The sequence below is a fragment of the Mangifera indica genome, chromosome 11 (genome assembly GCF_011075055.1).
Source record: "Mangifera indica cultivar Alphonso chromosome 11, CATAS_Mindica_2.1, whole genome shotgun sequence".
In the NCBI taxonomy this organism is placed as follows: Eukaryota; Viridiplantae; Streptophyta; class Magnoliopsida; order Sapindales; family Anacardiaceae; genus Mangifera; species Mangifera indica.
Genome location: NC_058147.1, coordinates 6,905,517 through 6,922,474, shown reverse-complemented (window position 1 = coordinate 6,922,474; position 16,958 = coordinate 6,905,517). Strand labels below are relative to the sequence as shown.

The window sequence follows — 16,958 nt, the reverse complement described above, 5'->3', positions numbered from 1 at the left end:
TTTCCCTCACTACACCATTTTTGAATCTGAATTGAGCTCTACTGCAAGCAGACCCTACTGTGGGTCTATGTCCTACTACGAACGTGTTCTATTACAAGCGTGTCCTACTGCGGGCGATGTAGTGTAAAGTGCCCTCTCATAATTCATAGCATGCATGCATGTCTTATATCTTACTATTTTTGCTTCCATCTAAATCTATTCATAACTCACCAGACCATATTCTTGGGACGACCTTTGAATCTTGACCCAAAAATTCCTTTTCTTGTTTTTCTTCTTCTTTTCTTTTTCTCTCCTTTCTTTCCTTTCTTTTCTTTCTTTCTTCCTTTCCTTTTTCTCCTTCCTTTCTTTCTTTCCAAAAACTACAAAATACTGTTCACAGAATAGTCATTTGATAGGGTAACCTTCTTTTTCATATAATTTAATAGCCCAAACGATTTCTAATTCATACAAGCTATATATCATTGAAAAGAGGATTCAAAGATCTTTCCAACAAGCTATAATAGCACTCATAATTCATTAGATAAGATAGTCAAAATGTGAGATGAAATCAGTGGCAAAAAAAACCTCTCCCCTGTTTATTTGATAAAGCAATACATTTAGTTCATACAATATTTAGTAGTGCAAATGATCTCTAATTCATACAAGCTATATATCATTGGAAAGAGGATTCAAAGAGATTTCCAAAAAACTATAATAGCACGCATAATTTCTCAGATAAGGTAGTCAAAATGTGAGATGAAATCAATGGCAAAAACTTTCCTTTGTTTATTTGGTAAAGTAGTCCTTTTGGTTCATACAATATTTAACAATCCAAATGATCTCTAATTCATACAAGCTATATGTTAGTGGAAAAAGGATTCAAAGAGCTTTCCAACAAGCTATAATAGCACTCATGATTCATCAGATACGACAGCCAAAACATGGGACGAAATCAGTGGCAAAACTATAAATATTATGCAACTCTCTGCCATGAACAAAATCACACACATAGATATCCCAAATGGCAAAACAACATTTCTCAACTTCAAAATCATCATTTATAACATAGATCTAAGGAACCAAAAGCTTAAAACATGCAACATATCAAGGATGATACCCCTTACTTTGTTTCAAGCCAATTTTTGCAAGTTGGCTTCCCCTTCCTTGTCTTGCTTCTTTTATCACTAAAATCACCTTAAATCAATTTCAAAACACACTAACATATTCATATAACATGTATCAAATATATATAATCATAGGTAAAAGGGAAAGGAAGGAGATCTTTTGGTTACCAAAGCTTCCAAAGTGTTTCTTTATTTCCTTTTTTTATTTTGTCTTCCAAAACCCCTTCAAGTTCTTCTTCTATCTTCACAAAACAAAAGCAATTAGCATGGAGAATGGTGGCTGCTGGAATGGACGGAAAGATGAGAGAAAAGTCTTGAAGTTTCTTTTGTTTTGTCTTCTTCCTTTCTCTTTATATACATTTTTATCTCTTTCTCTTTTTCTTTTTCTTTATATATATATCTAAAGATATATATATATATATATTCTCGAAACAGGGTCAAAAGACGTAATTGCCCCTGAAACATGCTTGAGGGTATTACATATTTTCTCCCTGAGGTTTTATTTTTTCAAATTCGGTGACCATTTCAGGAAGGCCATTGATCGACCTTCCCACCACCTTCCTCTCTGGTGGTTTCTCAACGTGGAAACTTGTAATACCCTTAGTACATTTTAGGGGCATTTATGTCTTTTAGCTCTATTTTGAGATATTTCCAATTTTAAATATATATGTTCAAATGTATGTGTCTGTGTATATATATATAAAACAATTACAAAAAGACAAAGGTATATATATAGATATATATCTATATTAAAAAGTATGTATATATATAAAGAGAGAAAAGACAAAAAGGAGAACTTTATGCCTTTTTCCATCATCTTCTCCCGAGTCTTCCATAAGAAAGCAGCATTTTTCATGCTTTTTCTTTGTTTTTGGAAGAAAAGTGGATGATTTGAAGGGTTTTGAAAGAAAAGTAAGAAAAGAAAATAAGAGAAAACACTTTGAAGACCTAATGTGTTCTCGTATTGATTTAAGATGGTTTTAGTGATAAAAAAAGTAAGACAACGAGAAGGGAGTCAACTTAACAAAGATTGACTTGAAATAAGGTAAGTGAAATCTTTTTTGATATGTTTCATGTTTTACACTTTTGGTTTATTTGCTCTATATTATAAATAATGATTTTGAAGTTCAGAAATGTTGTTTTGCCATTTGAAGTATCTATATGTGCGATTTTGTTCATAACAGAGAGTTGAAAAATATTTACAATTTTACCATTAATTTTGTCTCACATTTTGGTTGTCTTTTCTAATGAATCATGAATGCTATTATAGCTTGTTGGAAAGCTCTTTGAATCTTCTTTTCAATTATATATGACTTGTATGAATTAGAGATCGTTTGGACTATTGAATTAAATGAAAAAAAAGACTGTCTTACCAATAAATAGTAAACATAATTTTTTGCCATTAATTTTATCCCATATTTTGGCTGCCTTATCTGATGAATCATGAGTGATATTATAGCTTGTTGGAAAGCTCTTTGAATTTTCTTTTCAATGATATATAACTTGTATGAATTAGAGACTAGTTGGACTATTAAATTGTATGAAAAAAAAGACTGCTCTATCAAATAAACAGTCCAATAAACAGTAATTTACAGTTGTTGGAAAGAAAGAAAGAAAGAAAGAAAGAGAAGGAGGAGAAAAAGAAAAGGAAGAAAAGAAAGAAAGGAAAGGAAAGGAAAGAAAAGAGAGAAAAAGCAAGAAAAGGAATAAGCTCATAATTCATGGGTCATCCTAAAAGTATAGTCTAGTGGGTTATGAATAGTTTAGATGGAAGCAAGATTAGTAAAAGATAACGCACGCATGCATGCTACGAACTATGAAGGGACACTTTACGCTACACTGGGCATAGTAGGGCACATCCACAGTAGGATACTTCTATAGTAAGACATAGAGCCACAATAGAGCATGCTCGTAGGAGAGTACAATTCAGATTCAGAAATGGTATTGTGAGAGAAAGGAAGAGAACTCAAACTTAGAAAAGTGTCAAATTCTTATAGTCAGCTTCCATAAAGTATCAAATGGATATCAGATGGGACAAAGTGCTACTCAAATAGTTAAGGATAAACTAGATTGTCCCCTTGATTCCCTGTGGAGATTATGATGTGAGATTGAGTCCCGAGGGTGATTTGGAATAAGAAAAGAGATAGTTACTTAATTCTTTTCCCTTATTGAGTGTTTTTATCTCTCACTTCCTTTTCTTTCATAATTACAGGTACAGGTGATCGAGGTAGTTACGAGATAGGGTCAGGTCAGCGAAGTTAGATCCAGGCTAGGGCAAGTTATTTATAGTTTTTGTTACATACATATGATATTGTTGACTTTTGGCCCTATTTAGATAGTTGTACAGTTGTATCTAAGGGCATGTATACGATTACTTCATAATCTCTTATGTTTTCAAATGAGTTTTCATATGGGATATATACATATTTTGTTCGCTTCTAGATTTTTAGTTTTTTCAGAATAATTTCGTAACGTTTTTAGCGACGAGTTCATTTTAAAATTTGTTTTAAAATAAACGCTTCAGATATTAATTTGTAATATTTTTTCCTCCTGATGACAGTACTTTTGGGGAGGAATGTTACAAAACCATTGAAAAGTCGACCAAAATGGTCAGTGACATCACACAAATGTCACATAGATCAATGCAATGTCGCACAAATTTGTACGACATTGTTAGCCATTTTGGTAGGCTTTTCAGTGGTTTCCAACCACCGGGGAGAAAGGTGGTGGGAAGGCTAGCCGATGACCTTCCTGGACTAGTTACTGGATTTGGAAAAATCAAACCCTAGAAGGGGAAGTAAAGTTTTTAAACTTTTATATATGCGAAAATTGTTAGTTTTTTAAACTAAAAGGTGAGGGGGGGGGAATGAAATGTAGTTTTATTTATTTTAATATTAATAATAAAATAACAATTTTACTTTTATAACTAATTAAAAATTTTAATGAAAATTAGATGATGAATGAGATTTGAGTTTTTGAAATCTGACGTATAAGTGTTTAAGAATGAACTAAAACTTGAGTGGGAATAAGTCTTTTGGCCCTTTTCAAACTGTTTTTTTAAATTTAGTTAGAAAAACTTTTATACTATAACAAGTCAAATCATATATACCTTGAAGTAATTTTGTAGCGAATCAACAAAAACATGAGAAGGAGAATGTACAAGGGAATAACACAAAGAGATTAATTATCATGATAACAGAAGGAAATTATCATTATGACCTAAAAGGTTATGCCATATAAAGGGTCAAAAGGTATACAATGCAAGGAGACCATAGTAAATAGATCCCAATAATTGGGAGTTTAAAAACACCCTTTATAGTATACTAATAATTACAAATAATAGCAATTATTATTATTTTATGAAAAAAAAAAAAACTTTAACGGGAAATCCGGCGAATCATGGCGGTTAAATAGTTCTCTCATCGTAATCAGCAATCAATCCCACTTATTATACAGGCAACTGCTTCTAAAGCCCAAAGCCCATAAAACCCTTGTTCTTCTAGGCGATTTCGACCGGTTAAAACCCCTCTCCATTTGCGTGTCGGTTTTTGCCAATTTTAAATTTTTTAGTGCATGCATCTTCTTTTGTGCCTCGGATCACATAAACACTTAAAATCCTATGTTTTATTTGAATTGAAACCAGGATATTGATCTCGTTTAGCTTCTCAATTCTTGGTTTTGGATTTAGTTTCTTCAGGAGGTTCTCTTCTTTTTATGGTGGGCGATTGTTTTACTCCATCTTCGCCATGGTAAGTTTATGGTTGTTCTCGAAAGTTGTATTTTAGATGTGGGTTGCTTACTTGCTTTTAATGAATGGGTCATGATTGATGTTTGAATCTAGTAATGTTGATGGGTTAGACTTGGGAAAACAATGTGGAGTGTTAAGTTCCAAGTGGAATTGGGGATTGTTTAAGGCTAAGTCTTACTAATTGCGTGGCGAGATAAGTTATTTTGATTCAGACATTGCATGTTTTGTCAAGTGTTTTTTACTGGTGGTTGCTATTCGTGCCTTTGTGAGTGATTTTGTCGAAATTGATCTTGAGTGTTTTTTTTTTTCTTGAGTAATCTGGGCTTTAGTAAAGCACTCTCGTGAAGGAGCAAAATTTGGGCACAATGAGTTGAGCTCTGCTTAGTATTAATGCGCTACGGACTAAAAGGTTCTCGATTGTGATTTTCTTTTTTAGGTTAAGACTATTTGTGACCAGTGTGGTGATAGAGGCTTCTCTGAGGCTTTAATTTACTGTGACGAGTGCCAGATTGCTGCTGTGCATCGGTAAGTTGCGATTTGGTAATTATGTATGTTTATTTTCCATTGGGTCACTATACTTCCATTGGTGGTGCTAGGATGCTCCATGGATATTTATTAGGAATTTTATACTTTTAAAATAAAATGATCAAATTTCTCTTTTCGTGGTCAAATGGTTGCAGGCCTGGACTTAACTGGAAAGGTTCAGTGGCATCATTGCTTGAATCAATATATTTAACCATATGCACGGATCATATATAACTTTTAACGTCTTAGATGCTATATCTTTAGTTTGAAAGTTTTTAAAGAAATGTTGTGTGCCTTGAGCTTAAGGTTCCTTCATTTGCCCAACCTTTATGATTTTCTTTTTGTTTGGTAATATTTATTTTGTTTCCTCATTTTCCAGCTATTGCTTAGCAGTAATGCCGGCAGATTTTGAGGAGCATGTTATTTGGTATTGTCTGGATTGTGAACAAAAGGTTGCAGAACCGTCTTCTAAAGAAAATTTGAACTCTCTTCCAGCCAGGAATTGTGGTTCTGGAAATTTCGAAATTGTCCAAGAAACCCAATCTGAGAAGAATGACATTAATGAAAAGAATATGGAGAGAAGAGACTGTATTGAATCATTTGCCAAAGCAGATGTTTGTCAAGGAGAAATTAGTCCCTCCAGTCATCTTGAGTTACATTACAATGTGAAATATGGAAAAAATAAAGATCAGAAGTTTAGCAGACAGGGAGAACAGGATGGGAGCAACTCTATTGAAGAGGCTGAATCAGTGAGAACAAAAGCCACTGAAATAGATATTAGGGACTGTAAAAATAACCTAAGGGGCAATTGCAGTTTGCATTGCAGTGAAGGTGATAAAAACAATAAAAATCTTGAAAGACAAATTGAATCAGATGGGAGTAGTTCTCATAAAGAGATTGAACCAGTCAAAGGTAAAACCCCTCCACTGGTAACAAATGACCCTGCAGATATTCTACAACATTATGACCTTAAACGGCCGATTATGAAGGTTCAATGCAGTGAGAATGAAAAAGGGGATACTAATTTCAAAAGACACAAGGTGCTAATTAGGGATGGCTCTGATGAAGAAATTGAATCTGTTGAACCTAAAGACTCTCTTGTAGCAACTAGTAACTCTTTAAATATCCCAACACCAAGTTCTAATGCCTGTTCTGAGTTGACCACTGAAGTGCATTGCAATCAGAATGAAGAAAATGCTCAGGGGACTAGAAGGCAAAAGGGAATAGAGCAGGGTAGCTCTACTGAAGAGGTCAAATCTGCTAAACATGAAACCTCTCTAGTAGTTACCAGTGCGCCTTCAAATGTCAATAACAGCATATATGTCCCTGCACAACCAATATTCGAACCAATCTGGAAGTAAGGCTTATATTTATCTATTTAATTTCTGGGTCCATTATGTTTTAAAATCTGATGCAGATAGTAACATGTAATCTGGCTTCTCTCATTGACAGTGGAAGCTTCTACCTCCGCAATGAGAAATTTGGTACTGTTGGAGGACTTGTGGCTCATTTGTCTACCATGGCATCTTCTAGAGTGTTTGAAGAGGCAAAGAGGTTTCCTGGGTTGCTTTGCCTGGATTTACTTTCAAGGTCTGATGTGTGGCCGAATAATTTTAACAAATGTGGGCCAAGTGATGACAATATTGCTCTATATTTGTTTCCAAACAATGATAGGTGAGAGTTTCACAATGCTACATTAGCTTCATGTTTGGTTTTCCATATCAGGTGTCATTTTAATGTATTTTTGTGTTGCAGGGACGAAAAAGTTTATGACAGCTTAGTGGATGACATGATCAGCCATGACCTTGCCATGAGAGCTGTTCTTGAAAATGCAGAACTCCTTGTTTTCACTTCTATTGTTCTACCGATACCGTTTTGGAGTGAGTGGAAATATTTTTTATTCATTGAAAATATCAGTTTACACTATCTTGTACAACAAAATAAAAATAGAAAGAGAGTGAAAGAAAGAAAATTAAACTCCTAATCATCCTTTTAGCACAAAAAATTATTATTTTTTTATTGCTCATTCACTTTGTAGGGTTTGAGTCGAAGTTTTATTTGTGGGGAGTATTTAGGGGAAAGCAAGTGTCACCTGTACAGGAAACACAATTTGCGCATGCAATAACATGTTATCCGCAGAGCCTTGTTAGCCCTTTGAACGATAGTGAGAAGAACGACATCAATAGATTGAAGCAGCCTCAGAGCATAGACAATATTGACTCATTGGCTAAGGCAGAGGTTCATCAAGGTTATATTAGTCCTGCTAGCCAACTTGGGCAGTTGTTGTCGAATTCCTCGCTGGTGAGTACAATTTTTGTAATTTCTCTTTTTTATATGTGATTAAATATTTGGAAATTAAAAATTACTTTTTTTTTCAAAAATTACAAATTGGAAAGGTTTCAAAATTAAAGAGCTTTAATTAAATTAAGATTCTTATGAGATTATGATAAAATCTTAAGATTTTTGAAATCTACAGAAGGTTGAGTGGAATTAGATTTTCAGAAACATTTCAGAATCCCTATTCAAATTAGAGATTATGATAAAATCTTAGTAGAAAGTGAAATATGAATTCCTAATATTTGGAAAATTTATGTCTCTGAGTTTTTGATATTGAGAAAATCCTAGGTAAATTTTATTAACTTGAATTTTCAATTCGAAGCAGGATTTTGAGAAAATCCTTATTTATAAGAAAGATTATTCAAAGGGACCTGTAAACAGTAAAATTGAAGTTGGAGCTATTAGTTATAGGATAGACCATAGTGAAGTATTAACTTTCTCCCTACGGTTTCACTGTATAAAATTTATCTTTCTTTTTAAGTAACTATTTACTCTTTTTGTCATTATTTTGTTAGGGTTCTGGGTTTGATTTAATATATTAAATGTAATTGTGTTAATCATTTGATGAAAACCCTAATGGAGTCTCAGATACATAGACGATGAAATTATTTTTAGGGTTACTTGGGAGTAAATACATTCAACCTTTTAATTTAAATAATTTAAATTACAATATTTCACGATTGATTATAGCATGCCATATAGAATAAGGAGTGCCAAATATGCATTATAGCACGTACACACACATACATCATGATAAAAAAAGGGTAAAATCAATTAAAAATCCCAATTTTGAATGATTGAGTAGGATGTTATTTATAAAAGGCTTAAGATGTCCATTGTTGATCCACTTAGATAGGTTATTGTATGTTTTGCAATTTCCATTTGCTCTTTTATGATGGGCTACAATAATTGTTCTGAAATACTGGATCTGTTTAGCTAAGGTTTAAAGGTTGGCTTTTAAGGGAATCACAGAAATAAAAAGATAGTTAAAAAAAAGGTCAAAAACTACAAGAATAATTAATTTGAGAGAAGCAAATACGTAGAATGATTATTACTATGGAGTATGAAATACTTGGTCATAGTACCAATCAGAAGGATTCTAGTCTCACTGTGCAAATGGTATGACGTCTGCTTAAAGGTTTATTCTCGTTGAATGAAGCAACTATATTGGGTAACAATGTATGCATCATGCATACGTACATCATTTATGAATATTCTAAAGTAGATTATTATATTTTGATTGTTGTCGATATGAACTTTTGCAGATAATATTTTGATCATTGTCAATACAATCCTTTGCTTATAGGAGATGTTTTTTTGTGAGCAGGGTTGGAAAGCGAGAAGAGAGGTCGTCAGAGCCTTTACGAAGCTCAAGATGAAAGCCGGTGAGTCCGTTAAAGATCACATGATGAAAGTCAGCATGTATGTTAATGATTCCAAGTTACTTGGAGTTGAGATTGGTCATCAAACCGAGATGGATATGATTACTAATACATTGTCTGATTCCTTTGCTGAGTTCAAAATTAATTATGAATTGAATAAGAAGGAATATACCTTCACTAGGCTGATGGATGAGCTCCAAGAAGCTGAGAAAATTCTCCTCAAGAAAAAGCATGAAGAATGCAACATAATTGAGGCCACTCCCAAGTCCTGGAAGAGAGGCAAACGGAAATGGCAGAAGTTTAAGAATAAGGGAAAACTTGCCCCTAGGAAGAATGAAAGTATTCCCCTTACTAGAAAGGGAAATCTTGCCCCTGTGAAGAACAGAAAGAAAGAAGCCAAGCCAACGGGTAACTGTTTTCATTGTGGTGCGTTCGGCCATTGGAAGAGGGATTGTCAAGTTTACCTAGCCCAGAGAAGAGGAACTGTTAAGTTTACCTAGCCCAAGAAGAAGACTGCAAAATAGGGGTGTGCACAGTTCAATTTAGAAAAAATTTTGAACCACCCTTTGAAAAAAAAGGGTTTAGTAAAATCTCAAATCGAAACCTAATTATTTTGTATTTCAAATCAAATCAAATCAAATTGGATTGAAAAATTACAATTTGTTTTGTTTTGAGCATAAAAAATTAAAATATAGTGTATTATAAATGAATAAGGAATTTTTCACTTTTTCAATATTTTATTCCTTTTGTGTATAAAATTTATCAAATATTAATTATATCTAATGTCAACTCAATCTTTGCATATGCACATTAATGTTTATTATAATTAAAAAAAATTATTTATATCTATAAGGAATGTAGATGTATATTTGTATGACTGAATATTATTTTATTTTTAATTTAAAATTAATTTATTTTATAATAACATATCATCATCAATACTGGATCATTCATATATATATATATATATATATATATATATATATATATAAAACTGGTAAAAATATTAACCAATCATGATAATCTTCAACTAGTTGATAAATTTAATCTGCAAGAATTATTTCATTTATCAATCAAGCACCATGAAACTTTGGAAAAACTAGTTGTATAGCAACACGAGTAAAAGTTTGTGGTTAGGGGTGTGCATGGTTTAGTTTGATGTAGTGTGAGAGTCTTTTTAAATCAAATTGAAAAAAAAAAAGTTTAAAAAATTTTTAAACTAAATTAAATTCAAACTGAATTAAACTAAATTAAAAAAAATGATTTGGTCTAGTTTGAGCGGATTAAAATCATTCACTTCTAAATATATATTATTTAATAAAATTAATTGAATTATAATTTTTTAGAACATAATATAAACATGTAAAATAAATATGAAATATATATGATATACATGTAAAGAAAATAATAAAATAAAAATGACAAAAATAAGTTGTACACTTAATTACTCATTAAAAAATTCTGTCAAATATAATTATATATATATATATATTAAAAAAAAAAACTTATGATTTCGTTCGGTTTAAAAATCATTGAAATCTCAACTCAAACTGAAAAAATAAATTTTAACTTAAATCAAACTATTTTACAAACCAAACATAATCTTGAAATGATTCGATTTGATTTTACAATTTGATCAAATTATGCACACCTTCATTTGTGGCTCATGGAACCCGGATGATGCAATGCCAAACCAAGCCAGCAATTAATTAAATAAGAAATAAATCACTATCTTAGTGTCATTGTTATGAACAAATGTGAACATTACAATTAGAGTTTCAAATTCGAAGATTCACACTTGAATTTCATATTTTAATTACTAATTTAAGAAATCTCTTTCAAAGTTTGATTTGATTATAATTAATTGATCCATCTGGCTGACAGATAAACCTCTTGCTTATGCATAAGTGATAGATTGATTTACTGATTAATCAGAATTTTTGTAACTGTGGATAGAATAAATAAACTAATTTTCATAATTTTTTTTAAAAATTATTACTTAATCGAGAGGAGGTTCGTTCATGCATAAAATGTAAATACAACAATATTAAAATATTAGCCCTGTCAGTCCCCTAATTAATAAATACGAGAAGAGACGAAAAAAATTATATAGATATAATACGATAAATAATAAAAAATATATTTATAAAAAATATCATAAAATTCGGATAAGAAAAATATACTAAACGTATATATACAGATTTAATATGATATATCGTCAATAATACGTTTAATAAAAATACTGTAATATCAATAATAATTTTAACAATTTTCATAGATCTCATGATTAATAATTCAAATATAAAGTGTTTAATTTACTATTAAACTTAATATAATATAATATATAATTAAGATTCAATTATCACAAAAAATTATTAAGAAAGGTTAAAGATTTAAGTGACACAAAATTGAGTTTTTTATTTTATATACTTATAATATTATAGTAATTAATTAAAAATATAAAAAATAACAAAAATATATGTTTAATATAAAAAATGTATAAAAAATGTGTTTAATATATTACGAATTAAAAAATTTGAAATATTATATTTAAAATATAAATTAAACAAAAACATAAATTGGATATAAATAATTGACGTATGATATTTGTTTCGACCGTAGTCTTCCCATGAACTAATGGCAATTAATTTTCATTTTCCAACGAGATTAATAGAATTAATATTATTTATATTATTAATAACACAAACAAAATACAATTTACTTTTAACCTTTTTTTTCACTCTTTTTCATTTTACATAAATTGGTATAATTTTAATTAAAATCATACTAAATCAAGACAATTTTAATAAAAAATTACATCAAATTTATACCATTTCAACCAAGAATCACATTGATATGATATTATTTCGATTAAAATCATATAAATTTATATGAGTCTTAACATTGCTTGTATTGAATGTCATCAATAATAGTTAATTTTATATTATTTAATTTTAATTATAATTAATATAAATTAGCGATGTATAAATTTATTAAATAATATTTAAAAGATAAAATGTTACTTTTTTTTTTCCCTATTCATCAATTTTAAAATATTTTTTTAAAAAAATTAAGGCATGGAAATTGTGGCCTCATTAAACCTTGGGTGGGAGTTGTTAATCGGGCTTATAATTATAATAATAATATAATCAATAGTGTGAATTTGATGGTGTGGTTTTTCCTTACTGAAAGCTCTGTTAATTATAACTACTCCCCTGGAGTTGTTGCTTTCAAAATAAGATAATTAATTAATAAGATTAATCAAGTCATAATTGAAATTAATAAAATATAAATTTTGTTGACTTTGTGAACCCTGTAGAGTTGTGCGTCATCATCTGATTCCAGACATGGTAGCGGCGTAGTACTCCCCATGAGTTTCAATGTAATTCAAAAGGATTCACAGATTTTTTTTTTTTTGGTGATGTGACCATTTCTTATCGAATGACTTGTCAATGTTGAATGAAACCAATTGAAATGAATGTTGAGCTACTGGTAGTGTTTCTTGTATAAGAAGCTGATTGGATTAGCACTGAGGAAGAAGACAAAAGTAGAGGTGGAGCCGTGGAGGTATACTGTTATCCGTGTCACCTACCCAATCTGCGCAGAAAAGGCATGTAGAGTCATAGAAGAAGAGGCAGGAAGATGAAATCCATAGTTGATAAATTAAGGTCCCCAATATCTTTAAGAGAAAACTGAGAGGCAAGAGCATGGATAGCCTTGTTAATATCGGTGAGCTGGTTGCATGTGACTGACTGACGATGATATCATTGACATAAACTAGTAAGGAGATTATAGTGGAACCTTGAGAAAGAACAAATAGTGGAGCATTGGAGTGAGAGTTGATGAAGCCATAAGAGACTAGAAAAGTTTTGGGTTTGTGATACCATAGATGGCTTTTAGAGTTTGTAGACGTGAGTGGGCAACTGACAGTGAGTGAACCCCAGAGGTTAATGCATAAACACCTCTTCAAATTGACGTTAGAGGAAGGCATTATTATGCCAGTTGGTGTGGGAGACGAGGGGAAGTACTTATCCATTGTGAAAAAGGGAGTTGGTGGTGTCATTCAATGTGTCTAGAGAAGGGAGCCTGACTGAAGTGATGCCAATGTTGCAGATAAGACATTAGAAGGAGTGGACTATAGCGAAAGGTGGTGAACAGGTGACCTCCACGTGGAGATTGTGTCCTAATTAACCTGAGAGGGGAGAAGGATTATCTCCCACCTAACTTTTGATGCATTTTTAAAATGTTATCCACGACAGATAAAAATTTATTTTTTTCATCTATGACTAAATTATCATCCAATTTTTCAGTTAGAGACAAGGGCAAAATCATCATTTACTATTTAAAATTTTACTATTTTCTTCTCCAGGTTTTAAAAACTAATAACTAATCCATCTTCAAAGTTTGAAAAGTTTAAATTTCACCCCTAGGGTTTGCTTCCTTCTCCATCCACCACCGACGGCCAATGCAATCGATCGATCTCCCATCTCCGACTACAAAGGATGACCCTTTGTCGCCCAGATCTAGACAACAAAGCATCATCTAGATCTGGAAGAACAGACGAAAGACGATGCTTCGTCGTCGTCATCCTTAGTTGTAGCGTTTGGATGACGCGACGAGCGACGAAAGACGGCGAAGAGTCGTCCTACGTCTTCTGGGTGGAACGACGAAGAGAGACCTCTTTGTCGCACGGTGGTGCGACGAGGAGATAAAGATCTCTTCATCGCACCACCGTCGTCTCACTAGGAGAAGGAGGAGACCGGTGATGACGCCGGAGACGACGTCGGGAGATGAAGTTGAAGAATGAGAGTGAAACTGCTAGTTTTGAAAGTTATGGGGGGCGGCTGTATTTTGAAAAATATGGAAACCCTAGGTTTGGGGGTGAAAATGTTAGTTTTCAAAGTTTAAAAACTTTAGGTAAAGTGAAATTTTAGTTTCTAAAACCTAAGGGGGGTGAATGGTAAAACCCTCACATCAATTTTGGGATGAATTTTACAGACTAAATTAAAGGGTATTTTTGTCATTTCATCTAACAAGGGTAAAATAGACATTTTACCCTTATGCAAACAGATATCATCCATATTAACGGCTCATAGGTGAGAAAAGTGGATTTTCATCTGCCGTGGGTAATATTTTGAAAACGCATCAAAAGTTAGGTGGGAAATAGTCCTTCTCCCACATGAGAGGCACCCAAAGACTCTTCAAGGTTGTTTGGTTTCAATATTTAATTATTATTTTGATAATTTATTTTTTATTTTTTTTGTTATATTTGTTAGTAATAAAAAATTATAATAATTTTTTATTATCAAATTGACGTGATAAATAATATAAGTGATAATTTGATTATCACTTTCATCTTAAAAATTATCAAAATAATCTTGATTTTATTATAATTATATTATTATTTATTATTTTTGGAGATAAAAATAAATTTATTTTTAATTAATATAACAAATAATATAAAAAAATATTTAAAAATAATTATATTTAAGTTCATTTAAGTAAAATAATTGTTAATATTCTTTCATTATTTTTAATTAAACATAATAATTATTTATATTTATTAAATATAATAATTATTTATACTCAATAATTTTTTAAATAATTTATTTTTAAAATAATTTTTTTATTTTAATAATAAAAATATTTTCCAAACTCAACTTGTTTAGGTAGTTGAGAGAGCTTTAAAGGGAGAGCACGAGTGACAGATGAGGGTGGGCATTCTATTAATGAGGTGTACTACAGTTTGGCAAGCGGAGTCTCCTGATGCATGATGGAGTGGAGGCTGTAGAAACTATGTGAGCAATGTTTGAGTGGATTGAGTCCATTTTTGCGTCTCCAAGTAGACTATCTTGCCTAGTCAAGGGGTTGTACCTTGTATTGGGGATTATATTGTCATCGTATGTGATTATTTCCAGTGGACATAGACATACATGATCAATCCATGAATACTTGCCCGTGAGTTTAACGAAAAGGAATTTATGAGGCAATATTGAAGGATACCAGGGTGTTAACAAGTGTTTGAAAAGTTTGTGAATAGAGATAATAATTTTGATTTAAATTTAATATCTTTAATTTAAATTTTAATTTAATTAAAAATAAAATAAAGATCGATATCTCATATAAGAATTAAGACAGAAATGGAATCCTTGTCCCACCCCTCTCCACTGTCGTCCCCTAAATGTGGAGAAGATTTTTACAATGTTGCATTTAATATGAATTCTCTACGGGTAATAGGAATTCTCTTTGGATATTAATTCCACCCATTAAAAACCTAATAAAACGCAATTGACTCGTAGTTTTACCGTCAGCCTAGGCTATTGTATACAAGTTGCATTGGATTGTATGAACAATCACATTAAAGTCATTAACATGACATTAGATTATATCACTATCTAGCCAGGGAGTCAAATTCAGTAAAATATCATGTATCAAAAATTTAATTTATCATATTATATATTATATAATATTATATAATATATTTTTTAAATAATAAAATAATAAAAATTTTAATTAACAAATTATGTTTAAAAAATATTACAAATATTCTTAAATTTTTAAAATTTCTTATATATATCTTTACTATAATATTACTTTTTAAAAAAAATATGTATTGATTTATATCTTATATTGTAATATAAGATATATTTATTATAATCATATTAATTCAATATACTTCATAATATATATTATTTTTTATTTATATTTTATTATATTATAAAATATATGTCATATATCATATAATACAAGTTTCATGCTATTCATTTTTATTAAATAAAAAAAAAATTACCTGACAATTGGCAAATTTTCTATAAAAAAGAGATTTAGAAAGTCAATCTTGTCCGATCAGTAGGCTGAAGGGGCGACCATCCAATAAATTATGGTGACAATCAAATGAAATTTTTAATTTATATATAATGTGTCACATATTTATTATGTAATAAAATTTTACATATATATTTAAATATATAAATAATGTATTATTACATAATTAAATAATTTTAAATTAATAATAAAAGAATATTTAATTATATTATAATATATTACCTATATATATAATATTTTTTTTGTTGCATTATTTAAGAGTCTTTTCAATAGGTAACAAAATGAAGCAGTGATAATATCCAATTTCCATGCAAGTATTTCTAGCCTCTATAAAGCGCACTTACTTGATTCAAATGAATATTAAAAAAAAAAACAATATATATAATTTTATATAAAAATAATAATATATTATTATATAATTAATTAGTTTTAAATTATAAATAAAATAATACGTAATTATATATTAATATATCATTATTCATGTATAAAATTATTTATATTATTTATATAATACTACTCTTTTTCATATGATAGTCAGTTAATTAATTATTTCTAAATTTTTATATATTTATGTTTATGATGTATTTAGTTTAAATAATATTTTATTAAAAAATAAATAATTATAATAAAAATAAAATATTTAAAAGAAATTATTAAATATAAATTATTTTTATATTTAATAAAAATTAATAGGTATAAAACTTATTATATTTAATATAAAAATATTATTATTTTTAAATATTGTAAAAATTATTGTTATATTAATTAAAAATATGATATTTTTATTTTAAAAAATTAATAAATAAAAATATAATTATAATAAAATCATTGCGTATCATCATGTATACAGTGTCATTGACCTCAAAATAAGAATGATTAATTTGCAAAGTGAGATTGAGATGTGCCTAGTAAACAAAAGCTGCGAATAAACTTGAATTATTGTACCTATTTGTCCAGATAAGCCTAAGCCTAAGCTGTGGAACCAAAATTTTTCAAACATTAATTTATGAAATCTTTGGTGAGCTCTAAATCATAGAA

At 30.1% G+C, this 16,958-nt stretch overlaps 1 protein-coding gene across 2 annotated transcripts; it reads left to right on the top strand.

The window, feature by feature from the left end:
- Positions 1-4,561: 4,561 nt before the first annotated feature.
- On the top strand, positions 4,562-9,704 carry LOC123229313. Of its 2 annotated transcripts, none has more exons than XM_044655054.1 (7): positions 4,562-4,852; positions 5,288-5,376; positions 5,756-6,733; positions 6,829-7,050; positions 7,132-7,256; positions 7,415-7,677; positions 9,041-9,704. In XM_044655054.1, exons 1-7 carry the CDS (start codon positions 4,850-4,852, stop codon positions 9,593-9,595), a joined length of 2,235 nt encoding a protein of 744 aa, XP_044510989.1. In that variant the 5' UTR covers positions 4,562-4,849; the 3' UTR covers positions 9,596-9,704. The 2 variants fall into 2 exon arrangements, with proteins under 2 accessions (XP_044510989.1, XP_044510990.1); XM_044655055.1 differs by lacking the exon at positions 4,562-4,852 and adding an exon at positions 5,532-5,551.
- Positions 9,705-16,958: the final 7,254 nt, after the last annotated feature.